Source organism: Mustela lutreola, chromosome 12 (assembly GCF_030435805.1).
Source record: "Mustela lutreola isolate mMusLut2 chromosome 12, mMusLut2.pri, whole genome shotgun sequence".
NCBI classification, from domain to species: domain Eukaryota; kingdom Metazoa; phylum Chordata; class Mammalia; order Carnivora; family Mustelidae; genus Mustela; species Mustela lutreola.
The window spans coordinates 19520923-19543491 of record NC_081301.1 but is presented as its reverse complement, the minus strand read 5'-3'; the positions used below and the strand labels follow the sequence as shown (position 1 = coordinate 19543491).

The following is a 22569-nucleotide window of genomic DNA, read 5'->3' as shown; positions in this document are numbered from 1 at the left end:
TGGGCTGCATGCGTTAAATCATGATGAGTTTTCCCTTGAAAGCAGTGATGCTAGAAAGCTAATCAGGAAGGAGGAAGACTTTCTGAGCCATTCAGAGCAAGTGCTTTTTGGGAGTCTACTTATACAGAGTTACACAGGGAGTTTTGATTCTGTTCTTGTCATTTCACTTTAATGCCCAAGTATTTTGCACGGAGCTTGCCACTGTTCGCGGACACCCATTCTGATCGCCTCGTGAGTACTTTTTTACATTGCACATGGAGATTGTTTCCCAGTTTTCCTTATAAATAATGCAGTGGGCATCTTTGTGCAAGAATCCCTTTGCTTCTTTTGTGTAATATTAGAGTTTGTTCCCGAAGTGGATTACTAGGTCAAAGGAGATGAGAGTTGGCAACACAGTTGTGACGGTGGCAAGTCACAGTTAGACGAAGGGAGCAGTGGATGTGGCAGTTGAGGCCACACAGCTGCATTGGAGATTCTTGTAGAAAAACCCCGTTTGGGAGAGTTGACATGACCCAGTGTTGCTTTCTCATCTTCTATCTTAGCTGATGCTGGTAGCTGCTGGCTTGTTTTATTGGCCCAAAGACTTTAGGCTCGGTCATGAGCTGGAAGCTGGAATGTTGATCTTTCTGTGGCTCAGCAAAAATACATATTTGGCACCATGATTTGCAGAGTCCCACCCTGGACCCAGCGAGGGAGCAGTAAGTCTGATACTCATGAAAGGGGCTTATGGATTGTTTTCAGACACATGTGGCCTTGCCCATGGTACTTCCATCCTGGGCCTTCATTTCCTCTTTGTACCTCAAGCCTTCTGGCTAGGAAGATTGTGCGCCGATGAGAAAGTACTGTAGGTGCGCTGAAGGTGTTCTCCTTGATGTCAGTCAGGAAGGGAGAGTCTGGCCTAATTTTCAATAAAGTGTTGGTGGTTGTCTGGTACAGGGGAGTTCCGTGCTTTGGGTAGATGTCTGAGAATCCTACACTATCTTTAAATATCTTCTCTTAACTGCTAAGTCATTTGACATTCTCTGATTTCTCCATTTGGATTAAATATGGGCTTTTTCCATATTCCGCTGCTTCGGCTGTGGGCTTTGCTAACTGCTGGTGTTCTGGTGGGTTGACGTTTTAAATTGAATTTTATGGGGATGGAGAGGTGACCACGACAGTGAAGGCAGTGGCAGCCATTACGTCCAGCTCTGAGTCCGTACCAGGCACTGTTCTAAGTGTCTCCACATTTATTAACTCTTTTTATCACTTAATGATTTCATTAAATCAATTCACTTCAGGAAAGAGAAGCAAGATGTGGAATCTTGGAAAGGGAGCCGAGAGCTAGGAGGGGAAGAAACTTGCTGTTTGTCTTGGAAGAAGTCATGGGTTTGAATCTCCGCAGCTACGGACTTTGGGCAAAGTCCCTTCATCTCTGCTCCCTCTTCTCTGAAATAGAAATCATGACTCCTGCTTTGTAAAGAATTAAATGAAGTAATGGGTGTAAAAATCCTGCCGATCGCTAAACAAACGTGGGGCGCTGATAGAGACCATGTTATTCCTGCCTTACCCCAGACTTGGGCTTCTGGGAACCTGAGCCATTTTCCTGGTGAAGGATGCCATGTAGATGGCATGTAGATGTGCTGGGCCACACGTTGGACGCTAGGGAATCCAGAGGCACGGCCTCTACCCAAAGAAGATGTATGCTCCGGCTTGGAAGACAGGTCATAAAAAGACAACTGAGTGTTCCAGCTGGTTGATCAATATGATTTGAATGGCCCTGGCAATAAGTGCTTTAAGGAAACAGGGGAGGGAGATTGGTCCTGTGGCTGGGGGGAGGTGGGAATGGAGCCACCAGTGAAGGGGAAGGGCCCTTTCTTTGAACAGTGTAGTTTGAAACCAAGCCTGTAGCCACAGCCAGGACCAAGAGGTTTGTAGGGTTGAGTTCGTAGGGTTGAGTCCTCATGGGACAGGAACACTCTTGTCTTTTATGATATGGTTCAGAAGAGATTGCCACCAAGTTTCAGTGTGGATCTGAAGTCCGGAGTAGAGGTCCTGAAGCGGGGGAAAGTTCTGGAGCCCTAGGAGCATTTTCATCTCAGCCTGCTAGCTGGCATCAGACTTCCGTACCGCAGAGCCTCCCTGTGAATGTAGTCTTCCAGATCTGGTCAGGAGATGCTTCTGGAGTGTCTCCTGGGTGCTTGGGTCTTCTGACCGATGGATTGGGAACAAGTAGCCTTCATATTATGAATTTGCTGTCCATTATAGATGCTGAGCAAAGGCCGGATGCAAAAGTATGCAGGAAGGCCATCCAGACATCCCACATGTTGGGAGACTGGGACCTGGTGGCCAGACGTCCATTTCTCAGACTTCCAGGGTCCCGTCAGGTCTGAGCCATGACTGCTGGCTGGTGTGGAAGAGGACACAGTTCAGGAAGTTGCAGCCCCTACAGAGAAGCTAGACGCGGGCGGGGTCGGGGGGGGCGAACCCCCGAACACTGCCACCACGTGGTTGTGTCCTCCTGGAGCGTCCTGATCTGAGCTCTGTCCCGGTTGCTCCCCTGCTGTGCTCTGATTGACAAGGACCTGCATTTCCTGGGTGCCCTTGCCCTCTGGCCTTCTAGTAGTTGAGCCAGAAGGATGCCCAGCCGGGAGATTGGAAGGTGGGAAGAAGGGATGAGCCCAGGGTGTTTGTCCTCACTCATTCTTGCCTCTCGCCGTGTTTTCTGTGTAAGCAGCCTCTGGATCCACTCCCATTAGCCCTTGCTGAACAGCCCCAGCTTCTGGTAATACTATCTCTTCCCTTTCTTTCTTTCCAGGCTCCTTGGTTGCCTTCCTGTCCCCCATTTGATCTCAGCTCATTCATCACCTGTGTCCTCAGATCCCTGTATTAAATTGCCTCCGTTTTAAGTACCTAGGTTGGCTTGTCTTTTCCTGGTCCAGACCCTGTAGGGCATTACTGCCCCCACCCCTGCCCCAGATCAGGCCCATTAGAGCATTTGGCTGCCCCCCCCCCCCCCACCGCCCCCTGCCACTGAATAGTCCCATGAGAGCCGTTGTGAGGTCATGGCTGCCCTGATGAATTCAGGATACCAGATTTTTTTCCCCCTGCAGAGCAAACAATTGTAGAATAATTTCAAAATAATTTGGCCGTGTAGATTTCTCAGTAGGCACCCATTGGGGTGTGAGAAATTAAAACCTTTCTTTTTTTTCCTGGGCCTCTCATTTTACAGGAAAATGGGTGAACTCCTTCCTGTCCAACTACAAGAGGGACTATTTGACTTTTAAAAAATTCATGCAGTCATTCTCCCCCTCCCCCTATTTGCCTGGGCTGTTGATCTGGTGATATATTTATAGAGATTGTGGTTGGCTGACCTGGAGTTATTTTGCAATAGGAATTTGTAAGATTTCTACTTTGAGCAAGAGTCCCAGACTTTTCTTTCTTTAAAAAGAATAAAGTCTTTCTTAGGGCATCTACTTCACCCTTCTGTAATTAGTCTTGTTTCCAGACCAAAGTGAGTCCAGTGTTTATGTAGGTTTTTTTGTTTCTTGTGGATTTCTTTTGTCTCTGATCTTCTGTCTTCTTTCTTGTCCCTTACACTGAATTTTGAAAGGCCACAGTTCCTCTTTCAGAATGCGGTGACTGGATAGAGGGTGCTTCGGGGGCCAGGAGACCTGGGGTTCTCTTTAAAGGGAGGATATTGGAGTAGTTCAGGGGGAGCAAGCTCGCTGCCATCCCCAGCTTCACTGCGCTCACCGCAGACATCAATAATCAATCACAGCACTCTCTGGCTGAGCTCTGATGTGGCCCCAGAATCCTTCTCAATGACACATTGCCCCAGGGGGCCACTAGTGACTAATCATACTTGGCACTGAAAATACAACCTGTTTGCCATTCTTGGGCTAGATGAGTCTCTAGGCCCCATTAATCACCATGGTTCTCTAAGTATTGGCAGCAAGTTCCTTTAGGTTTTAAACCAACTGACTGACCTTTATTAAGCCCCTTCTGTATGCAGCATAGGTCTGGGAGCTATGGATCCAGAGAGAAGCCGGAAGAAGATCACCACCCTCCTGGAAATGTTGCAGTTTGATGGGAACAAAGAGGCAGAGTGTGGTGTGTTTCTAGGTGTGGTCAGGCACACTCTTGGTGCTCCAGGAGGTTGTCTTTGTGGTCCGGGAAGTCTTTGTGGGGCAGGGCCTGGGACCCAGCGGCTCAGTAGACCACAGTCTGGGCAGTGAGACTGCATGATCAAAGACAGAAGAAACACAGGAATCAGCAAATTTCAGAACTTAGGAGGGTCCTCAGAGCCCATCAGGTCAAAATCCTCCAATTGATAGGTAGGGAAACTGAGGCTCAGGAAAACAGGACTTGCCTGAATTTGAATGAAAGATAATTATATAGCTAAAGGTCAATAAATGATAATTCATTTTAATTATAACTATTTATAGAGCTTTTACTATGTACCAGGCATTGTTTTGAGAGCTTTATAAATGTTAACTGATTCACCCCTACGCAACCTTATGCACTGCGTACTGTCATTATCCCCATTTGACAGACGAAGAAACCGAGTCTTAGGGGTAAGTGACTTCCCCAGTGGCACATGGCTCAGAAGTGGTGGAGTCCAGGCTTGAACCCCAGCCATCCAACTCCAGATTGTCTGGGGGGAGATACTGTCCCGAGTACACCCCTCTGGAGGGATCAGAATATGTTTGGGTTTCTTTGTTTTTTTTTTTAATGTATTAATTTTACTCCCCACCATCAGGGTAACGATGCTGACCTCCTCCAGATCGGTGGCTCATGTAGCATTGTTTAGCTCTAGCTGAGCACGGGATGGACTTTCTACCTTTTTATCCGCCCAGCAGTAGTGTTCCATGGGAATTTTCCCTCTCTTTTACATCGGGGGAAACTGAGGCTGACGGGTGATGTTTCTTGAGCCCAGTTTCAGAGCTGCTTTTGGGCAGAATTTGAACCCAGGCTGCCTGACTGCAGAGGGCAGAGCTGGAAGGTTTCTGAGAGGCTCTCTGTCCAGCAGCCTCGCTGGCAGGTGGGCGGACAGAGGGGACAGGGGGAATGGGCAGAATTTGTCAGTGGCAGCTGTCAGAGGAAGGGGTCTCCTGGAATGGTGATGTAGCTGCTGATCCCTGTCTGGGCACAGTGGCGTCACTGTGGCCGTGTCACAGGAGGCCCAGGCCCTTTACTGTGATCTCCTCAAAGAGACTTGAGGAGTAGCCTTTTTCTTTACTGCCTTACTTCAAAATACTTAAGGGGGGTGACTTTCAAACCCCATCCCCCAATTCTAGTTTCACTAATTTAGAGCTTGTAACTTTCTCTATTTATAATAGGTTTTTTCCCCCTTGTGAAGCAAAAAATTCCCCCCTCCCGCCCCCAACTTCCTGCTGATCTGAAGCGAATATTTATCACATATTTAATGAGTAATCTGAGTCTTGGCCTGGTGAGGCTGTACCAGGACATGGTTTATGGCTGATCTGGTTTTAACTCGCTCCAGGCGGTTTTCCCTGGAGTTTTCTGTAAAATCATAAACCTGGAGAGAGAATTTTTGTGGAATCCAGTCACATGACTCGCTCTTTTGTAAATTGAGAGATTAAGTGTGTGACTGTAAAGAACTGAGACGCGTTTCTTTTTTGGAAAGAAAACAAACAGAGCAGCATTCATGCACGCAGAGGAGCGTGTCCACTCTTAAAGATGGAAAAATCGCTCGCCAAGGTCACCCTGCTGGGCCTTGGCCACAGCGTGGCATAGGGTTTGAGAACGTGAACTTGGAATCAGAGTGTTGGGCTTGGAGGCCTGGCCGAGCCTCTTTCCAGCTGGTCCCTGCACTCTGCAAGCTTCTGGGACCTGGACTGCAGGACTGGGGACCATTCCTCCCACCCAGGGTGATCGAGGAGATTCACTGGGGCTGTATACCCAGTGCCTGAGCCCAGGGCCGGCATACAGGAGGCGCTCAGTAGATGCTGGCTGCTCTGGGGTTGCTGGTATTTTCTCTGTCGGAGGCCCTTCAAGCTGGGTGAACCGTACAGGCCAGCACCATGTGTCCCTGAAGGCTCTGCCCAGGCATGTGACTGATGAGCCCATGTCATCTGCACGGCAGCCCGTGAGGTGGCACCAGCATCACTCCCATTTTACAGAGGAAGGAACCGAGGCACTGAGAGGTCAGTGCACTGAGAGGCCAAGGTCCCCCTCGTGGGTGGCAGGACTTAACACCCCACCTGACTTGTGCCGCTATTGGTGGCCTTTCACGATTTATTTTTGGGGCCTAAAGGTTTTGACTGCTGGTCCAGCCTCAGCTGATCCTCCTGGGACGCTGGCATCAGCCTTTAACTGGTCTTCACGGCTTTGTGTTGCCCCCCTCTAGCAGGCCTTTCGTAGACGCAATTCTGACCTTGTCTCTCCCGTGCCTGAAGTTGGGTGAGAGGTGGAAGGGAACTCCTCATAGTTGCGCTGTTACTCCGTTAGAATTCTTTTAATATAAAATTTTTTTAAAAAAACACCCCAAACCAATAACGTTGCGGGGCCTGACCCCAGGAACAGCTTCACCATTTTGGATGCAGCCTTAGAACCGGTTGTGATCCAGTGCAGATGGGAGAATAGAATTTATGTACATGAAACACCCAGGAGTTCTCCTGGACCCTGGAGATGCATGTGTGGTCTCTGGGCTCCAGCCGTGCCGGCATCAGGCACCTGGGGACGAGAGCGAGGCTTGGGGTCTGGGCGGCAAGTCCTGCACAGCAGCCTGGGGGAGGGCACCATCCCTCCTGGCTGAGGTCAGGACGCCACCCTTCTGCTCAGGGCCCCAAATCAGGCCCTGGGTATGGAGGTAGCTTCATCTCTCACTTCTGTGTCTCCCAGGTGCCCAGAGGAGACCAGTTTGCTCACAGCCTAAGATGAGTTTTCCCACAGCTGCCGTTATTTGTCTGTTTGGAAACAGACAAATGGAAACCTGCCATTTATTGAGTGACTGCTGCATGCCGGCTCCGTCCGGGTACTCCTCACAGGCCATCTTAGGTGATCTTGGTGCTCCCAGCGGCCCTTCATTCTAGAGCATCTCTTTCCTGGAACATGATGGTGGCTTCCATGCTGGCCTCCTTGCCTCCAGCCTATAGCCAGTGGTGGCTTCAAGAGGTGCACGAGCCATCAGGACAGCCCATGGAGCCTTGGGGGAAAGCCCCAAGTCCTGTGCCTGGTTTGCAGGTGCTCCGTAATCCCCAGCTGTGATAGTATGACAGAGATGGTGATGACCATGGTGGTGGTGATGATGTCAGCATTAGGGTCCTGCTCCAGTCTGTCCCTCAAAGAGGGAAGGTCCTGCCTGCACCTGCAGTGCCTGGGAAACTGACCGAACGGTGTTGGTTCCATCCCTAGGAAGCCTGATTTATGTCTTGACACTTGATCTCTGACAGCAGGGACTTGGGGAGGGTAGGGGGGCATTGTAACCAAGAGGAATAAAGACACTGGTCATTTCCCTGTGTTTTCCCTTGCAGTTGGAAACTTGGCTAGTTGATGGTATGTCTGGGCCTCCTTGGCCTCTGGGCTCTGATCTGGGGTCAGATCAGAGCCTGGGCCTGTCAGTGGGCTGGTCCCTTCCTCCAGAGGAAAAGGCCTTCAGAGAAGGCTGAGGCCCTGCAGGCTTCAGGGGCCCAGGCTTTGCTGTTGGGCAAGATGGTGCCCTTCTCTTTGCTCCCTGACACTCAGCTCATAGCTTCATTTGCATCTAGACCATGCCTTCCCTTCTGTGGAGCAGGAGCTCCATGTGCCCTGTTCTAGCATCCTTCCCTTGGGGAAACTCTTCCTCACCGTACAGCTTCCTTGGATCCTGTTGTCAAGGATGCTTGCAGAGTCTAGGCCTTCCTCTTGAGAGCACAGATCTCAGTTGGTAATTATAAATCGATAGCGTGAAATAATTAAGTAATCACTGCCCATCTCCCCTACTGTTCTTGCTGCTGTTGTGTTCCTAGTAACAGCTCCGGTGTCCAGCACACAGTAGGCACTTAGCAAGTAGTGTTTGGGTGAATGATAGGAACCATTTTTGAGATGCATGGTCCCCCCATGGCTCCTCTCAGAATCACACATCTACTGTGCAAGGTATGAAGACCCGCTGAAATACCCATGTCTGACTCCAGGTCAGACGCACCCCCTCCTCTGGGACCCCTGAGCTGCCTGCGGCTTTGAGTAACCACGTTTGGGTGGAAAGCAAATACAGAATTAAAAATGAAGCACCACATGCTAGAGACATATCACCGAAGGTGATCTGAGAAACAAGGTCTAATTAGGGAATTTATAATATATTTAGTTTCCTGGAAGTGGGATCCTTTTTGTAACGTGCAAAGCTATTGTTTGGCCTTGGCAGAATCACCCTTAATAGGTCTTTTCCAAGAACATCGATGAGCAGGGGCGGCCTGTGCTCGAGTTGGGGCTGGGTGGGTCTGTAGGCCAAGTTCACCTCCATTGTTTGGGACCAGGATTGACTGTGTCTTCTAGGCAGCAAGGGCCAAGCGTGTAGAGGAAATGGCCATTGACTTGGGTGAGAAGATGTGTGAGCTGTGGTCAAGCCACTGACTTCTTTGTGACCTTGGGCAAGCCAGTGGGCCTCTCTGGGTGGTTGGCTGATTTGTGGTCGAGGAGGGATGCGTAAGCTTCAGCATCTCCTTCGCAGCTTTATTGGGAGGATTTGATGTGGTGTGACGATCCATGGAACGTGCTGTCCCAGTGACTTTTATCTTCTCATGTGCCAGAAAGATACAGGTCCTTTTTTCTTGGTGCGGAGGCCGAAGGTTTCTCAAGTCTTACCTCACTCTTACCTGCTGTCACAGCCCAGATCTGGTTTATAGAAGGTCTTGTTGGTCCTACCTTCCAGCATAGTCAGAAGCCACTTCCTCACCCCCTTGGTCCCAACCATGAGTGTGACCTAATTGACCTCCTCCTGCCTACTTCCACCCTTGCCCCCGGTCCATTCTCTGCAGAGCAGCCAGAAAGGATCGCTTTTTAAAAATTTATTTATTTATTTTTTTAAAAAATTATTTATTTATTTAAACGATTTATTTTATTTATTTGACAGACAGAGATCACAGGTAGGCAGAGAGACAGGCAGAGAGAGAGGAAGGGAAGCAGGCTCCCCACTGAACGGAAAGCCCGATGCGGGGCTCGATCCCAGAACCCCGGGATCACGACCTGAGCCGAAGGCAGAGGCTTTAACCCACTGAGCCACCCAGACGCCCCAGGATCTTTTAAAAAATGGAAGTCATATTATGTCGGTGTGCCAAAACCTTCCATGGACTTTCAAGGATACGAGCCAAAGGCCTTCAGTGGCCTCCCTTAACCTCCTCCCTTCTCCTCAGTCCTGAAATGCTTCCTGTTCCTGGAGCACACCAGGCACACACTCGTGCCCTTGGGTCTTTGCACTGACCATTCCCTTCCCCCCAGACACCAACTCCCTTCCCTTCCCTTCCATTGTTTGCCTAACGACACCTGCTCAGATCACCTGGTTAAAATTGCAGCCTGGGGCGCCCTGGTGGCTCAGTGGGTTAAAGCCTCTGCCTTTGGCTCATGTCATGATCCCAGTGTCCTAGGATCGAGCCCCGCATCGGGTTCTCTGCTCGGTGGGGAGCCTGCTTCCCTTCCTCTCTCTCTGCCTGCCTCTCTGCCTGCTTGTGATCTCTCTCTCTCTGTCAAATACATAAATAAAATCTTAAAAAAAAAAAAAAAAAGATTGAAGCCTGTGGTTCCTACCTTGCGCCTGCACTCCGGTCCCCCTTCCCTTTCTGTCTTCCTCTCACAGAACTGATGACTCTCGGGCATAGGATATATTTTACTCATTTATTCTACCTAATGTTGCTCTCTCCCCGAAGTTGAATGTAATCGCTTTGAGGGCAGGAATATAGCCCAACTGCCCAGAACAGTGTCTCGTGTGTAGAAGCAGCTCATGAAATACTTTTGGGATGAGTGAATGACTTTCCCTAATTTGAGTCTTGTGCCTCAGTGGGATAGAAAGTTCAAGTTCAGTTTTGGGGATCCACTGGCTGTTGGAAAGGAAAGGGGTTTGCAGATGAGGCTCCGGTTGTTTGGGCCTACTTTTCCCATCCTCAGTGAAGAGGAGGAGACAGAGTGACCCTCTGGGCGGAGTCCGCGGCTCTGTCAGGTGCATCCCACAGGTTCAGTGCCTCCTGCAGGCCTCCAGGTGAGTGCCCTTGGCCTCCCTCACTGCTGAGGCTAAGCATCTTCCTACAGGATCAGTTGTACATGGTGGTAATATAAGATGGTATTTTTATATTCAAACATATGTATGTATGACTTGCACAGGCATAGTTTGGAGTAATGTGCATTTGATCCTTGCGAAAATAACATTCACGTGACTTAAGAAAGAATAGAAGACCTGAAAGGCATTTGAGCACACAGGGAGCTTCTCCTGTGGGTTCACATTCACTCTTTCCTTCCGAGGTTGGAGAGAAGCCAAGAAGCAGTAAATGTTAGGGGTTTGGAACTGTCCCCCAGTGGATTTGAGGCTGTTCATCCAAAGCGGAGTACAGTAGGTTTTTCAGGGAATGTTTGTTGAATGAATAAAGGAGTGATGGATTATCTAAGATCAATTGTTCTCTTTAGTAGTTCATAATGCATATAAGGAACTTCGTTATCTGTGTTTCCCGAGAAATAATAATTAATGGAGTCAACCCTGTTTACTGGAAGATTGGCCGCGTGCGGGCCCCAAGCTGGGTGCTAGAGTCACAGCCATGTGTGGAGTGTGGTCTTTGTCCAGGAGGAGCACATGGTCTGGGGGCACATACGGGGCACTGTGGTCCCCATCCCATAGAGTTGGTGAAAAGTGCTGGTGTTGGTGGGTTAAGAGTGGTGGGGGGATAGTGAACAGAGACCTGTCAAATCTGGCTGGGGAGCTGGGGGAGTCACTGATGTGTCCCAAAAGGAAGCACTTTTTGCATTGCAGTGGGGGAGGGAGAAGGCCAGATCCTAAGTATACCTCTAGGGAAATGTGCTTCGCTCCGTCTGTCCTTGACTGGCCAAGGCACCATCTTGGAGATGTTCTCTTCAAGATGGTGGCCCTCCTCCATCCTCTGGGAGCTCAGGGGACCATGCGCACCCACATTCACAGGGGCGCTTCAGCCTCGCTGAGCCTCCGGCTTGGTTCTCTTATCGCAGAAAGGCATTTCATTCTTCGAGATCAGGCAGCCAGGACCCAAGGAGCTGTTTTCCTCCATTGTGCAAGCATGACAAATCATTAATTTTTGATTGATTTGCTTAGAATTATGGGCGCCCCAGCATTCTTTCCGCCGCTGAACAGCTGTATAACAAATGAATATATCAGTGTGCACAAAAGATTGGAGATCTAAGAGAAGCAATTACATTGGCCACCCTCCCCCACCCTCACCCCTTCCCAGGCAGCGAAGGGAGGAAATTTTTACCAGAAATTCCTCAAGTGGCTTTAAAAAAAAAAAAAAAAAAAAAAGCCTCTTTTATAATTGAATTAAATCTTTATCTCTTCATCTTTTGCAGCAGATTTCCAAACACATACCAGTTCCCCATGTGCTTGGGTTCCATCCATCCAGGAGGGATCTTTAATAATGAAATTTCGACTCGTGAATTAAAACCAAAATGAAAAAAAGAAAAAAAAAAAGAACCAATTCTACCCCTTTTTTTGCCTTTTTTTTTTTTTTTTTTCTTTTTTAAAAATTTTTTATTTTTTTGGTCGCTGCTATTGCTTTAAGATTTTGGAACCGTACCAGTGCACTAAATGTGACCTCCATAACTTTTAAATTAAGAATTTATGCTGGCTTGAAATTTATGAAATATTTCAGCATGAAAGAAAGCCTTTTTCCCCTCAGGAAAATTGAGCAATAAATCACAGCACTGTGGATTTACTGCCCTAGAGCCAGCGAGAGATAGGATTTTTTTTTTTTTTTTTTTTTGCTTCATTCTGAAAAAAAAAAAATGTAATCATATAAGACAGCTTAGCTGCTATCCTCCCACTCTCTAGAATTTTTAATTTCAGCTGTTTCTGCTTGGATTTATTTCCAATATTCCTGCTCGGCTTTTCAATTTCCTCAGTTATTAAATTTTAATTCAGTGCATTAGCATTTAAATTAAAAAAGGGTTTATTTTATCGAAATCGTTGGCCAGCCCCCATCCCGTAGCACACGAATTGCCTGTTTCTGCCATTTGCACAAAATGTGAAATGCAGCTAATGTCCTACAACTTACATTTGCACAAATTCAGAAATAAAATTTCTGGGTTTGGAATAATATTTTCTTTCCAAGAAAATCCTTAATAAGAGAATGGAAAAGAACAACTTAACATTCATTTGGGAGGGAAGAGGAGGGTCGAATGAAACCAAAAATAGCTTTGCCCGGGTCCTACAGAGAAACTGGTGGAGGAGGAATGGATGGGGCTGGCAAAGGGAGACCGATGCCCTTATGGGGAACTGGGGAAGTGGATGCCTGTCCCCATCTCTCACTTGAGCCTGTTGTCCGTGCACAGGCCCACCTGTATCAGTTCTCCGGATCCCCTGGGAGCCAAGCCTCCTGCGTGGTAGGCTTGAGGGGGGAGGGTTTCTCATGGGCCCACTGTGCCACGCCCCATTTCACTTGCCATAGTGGGGTTTGGTTAAGGTTGGGTCACTTCCACAGGCAGCAGGAGAGGATCTGATTTAACTCTCGTGCTTCTCGTCTAGTTTTTACCAGCGAGAACCTTGTGTCCGGGGAAAGGAAGGAGCCTGCCCCTGGTGAGACACGGACACAACCAGGCAGAGCTGTGTCCGTAGGAGCCCATGGTCCAGTGGAAGCCACTGCCGTGTTGCTGTTGCTTAAGCCGTTGCTATGCTGGCCTGTGCTTAGCATAGGCTGTATCACTTTATTTGACTTTGTTTCTACCAGCCCTTTGCAAGAAGCCTCAGAGCTGTGGGGTCTGGTGGGCACCTGTGAGATGCCGACCTGCTCCTGCAGCCCAGGATTTAGACCAGACCCTAGGACAGGCTGGGGAGAGTCCTGGGGCAGTGCAAGGTCGGCTCCACCTCACGCCCATCTGTGGTGCAGTCAGCATAGTCCACACTAGTTACCTCGTCGGTCCCAGAAGATCGGTCCAGGGATTGGCATTATTGCCATTTTGCACGCGGGTAGACCGAGGTCTTGAGCGTGCAGGTGGCTTACCAAGAACCCCATAGCTAGGAAACGGCAGGACTGTTGGGGGCTCCAGATGCAACACTGTATGATGCTTTATCCTGTGCTGTTTGATTTGAGTTCCAGTTGGGAATCGGGTCAGGTTACACTGGGTTGAGGTGGGTTTGTGGTTTAGGTTGAATCATAGGAAATTGCTGGGAAAATGGCCACGTCAGAGGGTCAGCTTCATTCAAGTGGTCAGGAGTTGGGAGGACATGGACAGAGCTGGTCTGGCTTCTCAGTGATCTTTTCAACTGAAGGTTGATCCCTGCAACTGAAGGTTGGTGCCCTTGGCACTGTGGGCTTCTATAGGGGCAGGGAGGGCCCGAGAGGCTGTCCCTGGTCCTACGGTGGGCCTGGACCCAGCCAGGCCCATGTGCCCTGACCGATGGGAGCTGTGATGGGGACACATGCTGTTGTGGACATCTCTCACTTGAGCCTGTTGTCCGTGCACAGGCCCACCTGTATCAGTTCTCCGGATCCCCTGGGAGCCATCCCACCCCCGGGGCACATCACACCTGCCCAGGTGAGGCTCCTCCCACCAGCAGCTCAATTTCTCCCGTGGCTTCTCCTGAGTTTCTGTGCAAGGGTTTCTTTGGGCAACGGTTTGAACATTTTTAGCATTTTGTCTTTGTTTCATAAAAATCGGTGGAAAACAAAACTCAGTCTTGCCACTGGTGGCAAGAGTGCAGAGCATCGCAAACGTAATAAAAAGGAAACATAGGTGGCAGTGCCTAGCTCTGCCAGAGACGGAGCATCTTTTCTTCTCCCCAGCCCCGTGTTCCCTGTCCACATGCAGTCCACTCTGGGTGAAACTGGGAAGGAAGAGGACCCCCCCCCCCAAAAAAAAAAACAAACCCCGCAACAATATGTGCAAATTGCTAGAAATACGTGCCCAGAGTTGAGTGGGAAAGATGAGAGATCATTTGGGATTTTAAAATTTTCTTTAAGCTCTCTGGGGCAGAATCTGCACCCACCCCTTAACCACTTCTGCCTCTTCACGATATGAAGATTAAAACAACGTCGTCCCGTTCACTTTCCGTAGAAGTTTTGAGGAATGCAAGATGTCGGAAGGAGGCTGTAATTGATCCTGTTCTTTTGCTCCCAGTGAAATGATATGCAAACCATTTTCCGCTTTCTTGTTTCTGCCACTGAAATAATACACCAGCATCCCATTAATTTTTCCCTCCCAGGCCTCACATTTCTGCCCCCTTATTTGTCCTTCATCTTTGCATTTCCCTCCTGTGGGCAGTGGGGGCTGTGGGTTTACCTCATTTTCCAATTGGCTGTTCTGAATTTTGATGGGAGAGAAAATACTCCAGAGCTTAGGAAGCTGGGCCCTGGAGTAACCCAGACCTGGGCTTGTAGCTGTGGAATGTTGGACGAGTGACTTAAAATTCTTTGACTCTCCTTGCTTCCTTGTGTGTGTTGGGGGACCCTTTCCGAGGGTTGAATAAGAAGCATTAAATGTGCATACACTGGCACCCCAGGGGAGGTTAGGGAGTCCGGATACCCCAGGGAACCAGGCCAGAGGGCTGGGTATAAGGCAAGAGGGAGCGGTGGGGACTGTCAGCTCTCGCTGACTGTGGTCACATGGAACTAAGTGCTGCTTTCACTCACTGAAATCTGGCCTTCTTTGGGTGAAATTCTTTTATTTCTCCATATTGACTGTTTGAATTGAAGCCTGCCATCTGGTTTTGCCAGTTTGTAACTTCTCAAAAACCTGCGTCAAAAGGTAGCTGTTGTCGCAATTTTAGATCTGCAATCCTGAAATTCACAAAACTCGAAAACAAAAATAATTTTCATGACTGGTGAGGTGGTCGGACTTGACCTGAAGGGGAAGAGACTAATTCTGTCTTCGTTCATCTTCTGTAGGGCCTGATTGCACGAGCTTCACTGTGCTTGAATCTGGGGTTGGTGGGGGGCTGCCCAGACCCTGCCGGGGTTGTTGCAAAATACAGAGCGCATGTGCTACTTTACCTTTCTAAACTTGGAAGTATTCTGAATTTGGAAACACGTGTGTGCCAGAGTTTGGAACCTGCATTATTCTGCGATTACTATTATTATAAATGCGTTAACAAAGCCAAAGAAAGTGGCTACAACCCGTGGGTTCTTTCCATGTCCATGGCCTACTTCAGCCTCTGCAGCAGAGGTCCTCCCAGCACTGGCCTGGGCAGGGAGGTCAGGAACCCCAGATGTTTGTCATTCTGTCCTGAGACTTTAGGCAGCTCCCTCCTGGCCCCGGGCCTCAGTTTCTCCATCTGACCCAGAATTGTATGATTTCTGAAATTTTCATTGGGTCAGCCACATCTCCTCATCCCCCTCCCCAACCCCAAGTGGAAGAGATTAAGAACCGGCACTCTCTTGTCTCTCCCTGCTAGTAGGGTTGGGGGAACAGAATATTTTAACATAATAGGATTTTCCCCCTCTGGTTGGTAGGAATAAATCTGCGGCTACTGTTTTATTGGAAATCCCAGATGAAAATAAAAATGGTGCAATTCAATCTCAGATTTAGCTGGTTACTTACTTTTCACTGAGTCCCCAGGGCCCTGTGGTTGCTGGGTTTGTGTTGGCAATGGGTGCTCTGCTAGATTTAAAGGGCCAAGCAAATTCCGGGGGCGGGGCCTGGGGGGGGCGTGTGGTGTGAGGGGGTGGGGGTGTCCTGACTCCCTCTTACCACTAGGGGCAGATTTTCCCAGCCTGCAAGAATGGAACTGGGCTTGGGCCAGCTCTCCCCTTGGACCAGTCTGAAGACTGGTGTTGAGGGGGAGCTTGGTGGGGTGGCAGTGGGTGCAATCTGGGCTCCCCTCCCTTGGCTGATAGAGGTGTTTTGGGTTTCTTTTGCAGGCTGACGGAGCCAGTGCAGCCGGAAGGAAAAGCACCGCAAGCAGGTACACTCTCTTTCCCTTGCCTCTAGTTGTACCCCTCCCTCTCCGCATTTCCCAACCAACAGCCACCTCTCTCTGGTCCTTGCCTTCCCTGGAAGGAGATGGGGGGTCCAGGCCAGCTCCCTTGGCTGAGAAGTACACATACCTCCCCAGAGGATGTGTGGTTATGGGCAGCACTTTCCAGCCCTCCTGTTACCCTCGCTGAGCACCCATGATGCACCAAGGATGACTAGATCCCGGATAGGCCTTTGGGCACTCAGGCTGGCAGTAAATTAGAGGACAAGCAGAAGAGTGGGCAGAAGGACTGGGCTTGAATCCCATCTCGCCTGCTCTGTTGTGAACTCCTGAGCCGCCCAACCTATCCTGGTCTGGAATTCATTGGCCCAGCTTGGGTCCTGTGCTCTTCTGCCTGAACCAGTCACCCCACAGCAAGGGGAGGGGATACTCTGCTGAGCCACATGGGGGCTGTGTCCTCACCCTGGGAACTGGCACGAGATGGGCGGGGGGTAGCCTCCAAAGGAAAGCTGGGCTGTCGTTACCAAAGAAGGCAGGAAGAACTCTGGACAGGGCTGCAGAGTGGCTGTCCACCCCTGGTGGGTGGCACAGGCATTCCGTAAATGTGAGCGCTGATCCCACCACTGTCACTCAGCGAGGGCAGAGCACGAGCAGCAAGACGACCTTTACTGGGGGCATCAGAGGCAATAGGAAGGCAAAGGACAGACCAGAGAGGGCACTCCAGGCCACGCACACGAGATTTGGAACTCTGGAACGGGCTCTGGGATTACTTACTGGAGTTGGGGTCAGAGCACGGAGGCCAGGCAGGGGAATTCACCCTGTAGCCCATGAACACTAGTTCTTCAGAATGTTGAGAGATTTTGGTGGAAAAAAGGTTTGTGGCCAAGCAAGTTTGAAGGACAGTAGGTTAAACAAAGTCAACAGATTTCTTTGCAGAGGGACTTCTTAGTATTTCATGGACTGACGTGAATGCTTGAGGGCATCCGAGATGAGAATGCCGTGTTTCTCAAACTTTCTTAACCAAGGAACCCTCTTACTGAAGTTCAGCTGCAGAGCAAGTATTCCTTGGAACGTGCTTTGGGAAACCACAGGGAGCCATTGGTCTTTGAGAAAGAATAACCTGTTTGGCTGTGTGTTTTGGGAAGATCACCCGGGAACCCTTTGCAGGATGGATTGGGGGCGCACAGCGTGGAGGCAGAGATACCCGGCTGCAGGTCATCGAAACCCACCCCACCCAGCACAGCCTGCTCCCTCCACCCTCCTCGTGCATCAGTCTCCCCCTTGCTCAGTCTGTCTTAGCCACCGTGACCTTCTGTGTACGTAACACTCTAAACCAGGGGTCGAGCAGCTTTACCTGTGAAGGGCTAGATAGTAAATATTTTGCGCTTTGAAGGCCATAGGTCTCTGTGATGACCTCTGCACCCCCCCCCCCCCCCCCCGTGTGTGAAAGAACACAGATAAGACATAAATACACAATCTGGGGTTTGCCAGCCCCTGCCCTCAGCTGACATTGCCTGAGAATGTTTGCAGCTGCTGTTCCCTTTACCTGGAATGTTCTTTCTCTGATCTTCCTTCTTGACTCCATCCTGGCCTCCGAGAAACCTTCCCGGCGCCTCTCCTTGAAGGGCCTGTGGCCTGTGTCCCTCCTGGGTTCTTCATGCTCGCTCTTCATGCCACATGTTTGTATCATTTTTGCTGCCTCTCCCCTTAGGGTGTCACGTCCATGGGCAGAAACCTCTAGCAGTGCTCAGAGTTAATGGGATGGCTACCTGAATGAGGTGGAAGAAGTGAGGGTGATATAGGGCTGGGATGCAGTCTGGGAAGGAGGGGTGGGCTGCCAAGTTGGGACCTGTGAATGCTGGCAGGGATGCATGGGGCGAGCAGTTGCCCAGTGCCTGTGTCTCTCTCCTGGGCCCCTGGTTGTGGAGTTTTGTGTGAAGAGCAGTGCATGAGGCTGTGGTCTATGGGGGCAGTGGGAGTCTCTAGCCTAGGAGCGAGTGCAAGTGTTTCCTGGGTTGGAATGTCCGGACTAGATGAGCCCTTGGGGTTTGTCTGGTCCCACCCTCTTACTGGACACGTGGGGGAGGGATGGCCCTGTTCAGGGTCACATGTCAGGCCTCAAACCTGCCCAAGCAGGGTACTTTCTTTACTCACCAGTGCTGTGCTTGAGTGAGGGTCTGGCTAGCTTCTCCCACTGCGCCCTCCGTGTTCACTGGGCCCCTGCTGCAATGGATTTAAAGCTGAATAGTCAGTCATTCAGCAGGTACTTGAGTGTCTAGAGAAGTGGACAGAGACAAACCTCCATCTGTTTCTCAAGACTTTTCATGCACCTTGTCCTTAACTTTCTATTGTAGAATTTCTCCCACAGCAGGTGGGAAGACAGCAGGCAGGTTCCTCCATAGCGGTAGTAGCTGCCTGAAGTTCTGAACTGAGTCTTACCAGGCACAGGCTATACAGTCAGAGTGAGAAGAGTGCAGGGATAGATTAGCGATGCCTGCCCTGGTCAGAGGAGGGGGAACATGGCACATGTGCCATCTCTTTGTCCCACCTGACTACTCAAGCTTGCACACACTCAGGGATGGAGCCCTGTGTTCTTGCCACAATGCCAGCCCAAATCTTAGGGTTGTGTGTGACTTGAGACGTAAAGAAGAAATTTCTAATAATAATGACTACTACCGTTCAGTCAGCACTTACATGTCAGTAAGTAAGAGCTAAGTGATTTAGTTCATTGTTAACTTATGCAGTCTTTCTAACAGCCCTGTGAAGGAGGTACTCTTATTAGTCCCGCTTTACAGATGAGGAAGCTGAGGCACAGAGACGTGTATGTACGGGCCTCAGGCTCCCCAGTGGGAAGTGTGTGATGGAGCCTGGATGCCTACCCAGGTCTGATTTCTCTGGTGCCTGTGCTTAACAACTGCGCCCTCCCCCTTCTCGGGATGAAGTGGTCAGTTAAGATGTTAGAAGAGTCTGTGAGGGACCCGGGGCTGTGCCATGGGCCAGGGACTTGTGAGGAAGGCAGGGACTTCGAAGGAGCGCCACGAGTGAGTTTGTATTGATTGTATAATTAAAGGTCATAGAGCATCTTTGAGAAACCAAAACAGTGTTATTGTATTGTGACCCAGCACCCAGTTCGAAAAGCGAATTACCCATCACACGTCAGGAGAACTTGAATGCGGGCCTAACCTGAGGCCGGTTGTGAATTTGATCGTGGCCTGGCCAGGTGGGATTTAGACATGCTGGCATTCTAGCATGTTAGGCGTATTTAGTCCCCGTTTTAGATGGAGAAACACAGGGGTGAGGCTCCCTGAGGTCAGTGTGAGGCTGTGTCAACTGAGCCCTGGCTGGGAATGACCTTGAAGGACCCCTGGTCCTCTGACATGGGCGTCCATTCCTGGCTGTGCCATGGCCCCCTCGGCTGTTGCGCCGGGCTCTGCTTTCTTCCCAGCGCCTGTCTTTTGGCCCAGAACACCTAATTTTGGTACTTCTCCAGAGGGCCTCTGGCTGAGCCCCAAAACCAACAGCATGGACTGCTAAGGAATTCATGTTAAATTGAGGGGGACCAGGAGTGGTGGTGATTCTGATCCTACAAAACAACCAAATGTGGTTTGGTTTACTTCTCTGTAACCCAGCCGAGGTCTGTTTTACAGGACCAGTGATCCCAGCACTCGAGGTTAATGCTGACTTGGTGCGCAGATTGCAAATCACGGAGCACAACAGCAGCCAAGCCCCACTTAGGCTAAGAGGCGTGGGGGCTGTGGGGCTTAACTGGGGAACGTTTTAAGAAAGTGCAGTCTTTATAATCAAGAAAATGTAGCTATAGGCTTGTGGTAATGAAGAATTCTGCCCTTTTTTTGGGGGGGGGGGTCCACTGAAGGCTGTCAGAATTGATAGGGCTCTGGAGATAATCTGGAGTAACCGGCTCATTTTGGAGATAAAGAAACCAGGGATAGGGGCGCCTGGGTGGCTCAGTGGGTTAAGCCGCTGCCTTCGGCTCAGGTCATGATCTCAGGGTCCTGGGATCGAGCCCCACATCGGGCTCTCTGCTCTGTGGGGAGTCTGCTTCCTCCTCTCTCTCTGCCTGCCTCTCTGCCTACTTGTGATCTCTGTCTGTCAAATAAATAAATAAAATCTTTAAAAAAAAAAAAAGAAACCAGGGATAGAAGAGGTTAAGGGATTCATTTGGTGGTTGTGTGGACCAGTTGCCTAACTAGCAATCAGGATCTAGTATACAGATTGGGGGTGCGGTGCGGGAAGTGATAAGACCAAAACTCACTGGTTCATTCTACAAATCTGACCTGGGCGCTGGAAATACAACAGTGAATAAAACAGAAATCTGGAGAGGCTCATATTCTAGCAAGAGTGAAGGAGACGTAATCAATACATAAAATGGATGGTATGTCATAAGATAAACAATGCTGTGAGGTGGGTGGAGGGGAAGGGAGGGTGGGGGATTGGGAGTGACAGAAGGAGTTTGTGCATCACCAGAAGGTGACATTTGAACATGGGTCTGAAGGAAAGGAGGGACTGAGCTGAGCAGTCATTTGGGACAACCACATCTAGGCAGAGAGAACAACAGGTGCAAAGGCCCTGGGGCAGGAGTGTGTACATTGTGTTGGAGCTACAGGAAGGAGGCTGAGGTGACTGACAGAGCTTTGGAGGCTATCCTCAAGACCTTGACCTTTACCCTGCATGAGATAGGGGGATCCCCTGGGGATTTTGAGCAGAGGTGGGCATGGTACAATTTGGTTTTAAAAGGATCATACCACTTGCCAGGAGGTGAATAAACTGTGCAAGGGGCAGGATTGAAGAGGTGTTGCCAAGGGTTCAGGACAAGCAGGACCTTAGAAGTTTGGCTCGGAAGTGAGTTTTCGAAAGGCTGTTATCTCCTCAGGTCTGAGGAATCTGATTCAGCAAAGCATTGTGTCCATCCAAAAAATGTATGCTTCTCCATGGCTCATCTCCCAGATTTCTCCCTTGCCTTTTCTCTAGCCTCACTAAAGGCCAAATAGCTCATTAGCACTGTGTTGAGGAGCCCAGACTGCCTAGGTTCAGGTCCTGGGGCTACCCACTACCTGCTTGTATGACATTGGGCTACTTACCCGACCTCAATGTCCTCATCTGTAAAATGGGTATGATATTAGACCTTCTCTCATAATGTTGTCAGTGAGGATTAAGTATAATAATAGTAATATTCACAGTGCCTGGCCCATAGTAGGCATTCAAAAAATGTTTATTTTTATCATCACCAGGCTGGATTCCCTTCCAGGAGGAGGTAGAAGTGGGATGGCGATTGAGTTCTTCTTGAGTCTGGACACTGTAGAAAGGACTGGAGTCAGGGACGAGGGTCGGGGTGGAGGGCTGACCACAATCTAGTTCCTATGTCATGCAGGATCATGCATAGATCCCACTTGGGCCCCACAATGGCCCTTGGAAGTTGTGATACTACCCCTCTTCCCCAGAGGGAATCAAGCAATAGCCTTGTCCAAGGTCACGCGCGTAGTAAAATAGCTTTGGGCCTAGCTGAGTCTTGTCCTTGAAGCTAAGATTTTTCATGGGTGGACTCTTAATCTGATCACCGCGTGTGTGCAGCTACAGAATTATTTTTTTAAAGAACATCTTCTTGTTTAGAATTTTAGTTTTCAGCAGTAAAAATAAAAGTAGCCCTAAACAAATTAATTTGATTTGCACAAAAGCCGGCAGTAGCAGTAGGCCCAATGGTAGTCAGTGACCAGTACGGTAGCAGCACAGAGTTATTTAAGAATTCTGGGTATATTCTAGCCAGGGCACATCTTTATCTTGACTCTAGGTATATGTTGCTGTTACTAGAGCTCGGATGTGATTTCCAGAAATGTGAATTCTCAGCTTATCGAACTTTGGGGCAAAGTTGGGCCACAAAGATCATAAATTGCAGGCTGACTCTGGGGTTCATATACTCATCCCCTGTGGGGGCCAGTGCTTTTTTGGTGGGCAGAGTTTCCTTTCTGCTTGATCTATTACTGTTAGACCTAGATTCTGCAGATAGGGCGGATTCTGGAAAATTCAGGCACATCCTTAGGTTTGCCCTGCGGAGACAGCCGCAGAAATGCAAACTGATGTACATCAAAACTGGTGAATCATTTTTGCCCAATAGCACTGTGGCTCTCAAGCTTGGGGCAGTCCAGTGGAGGGAGGTGACCGGTCCCTAGGAAACCTCCTTTCAGTGCACACTCCTAGCAGGAGTCTCCCTTCTGTGTTCTGGAGCAGATTGAGAATGTTGTTGGGTCCTTGTTCTTAACCACTCGGTGTCTGGAAGTCTTGGCTTCTTGTCCTGAGGAAGCACAGTGTTGATGATGGTGACGAGTGTGACCTGGCCTGGCTGCTTCTGGAGGCCGTTGATGCCAGAGGCCCTTCATCTGAGAAAACAACTTGGGAAATTTCCACAGCTTCCCCCTCTGTCTGGCTCCGCACCTGAAAGAGATCCTTCTCTCCTGGCTTATGCTTTCTCCAGCTTTCGACGCAAAGTCTGATGT

At 49.6% G+C, this 22569-nt stretch overlaps 1 protein-coding gene across 21 annotated transcripts in view; it reads left to right on the top strand.

The window, feature by feature from the left end:
• ZNF618 (zinc finger protein 618) overlaps positions 1-22569 on the top strand; it is a 182804-nt gene that overhangs the window by 82760 nt on the left and 77475 nt on the right. For all 21 annotated transcript variants that reach the window (XM_059143335.1, XM_059143341.1, XM_059143334.1 and 18 more), the window contains exon 2: positions 16005-16048. In XM_059143335.1, the coding sequence (XP_058999318.1) occupies positions 16005-16048 (44 nt within the window). The remainder of the gene's footprint in view (positions 1-16004; positions 16049-22569) is intronic.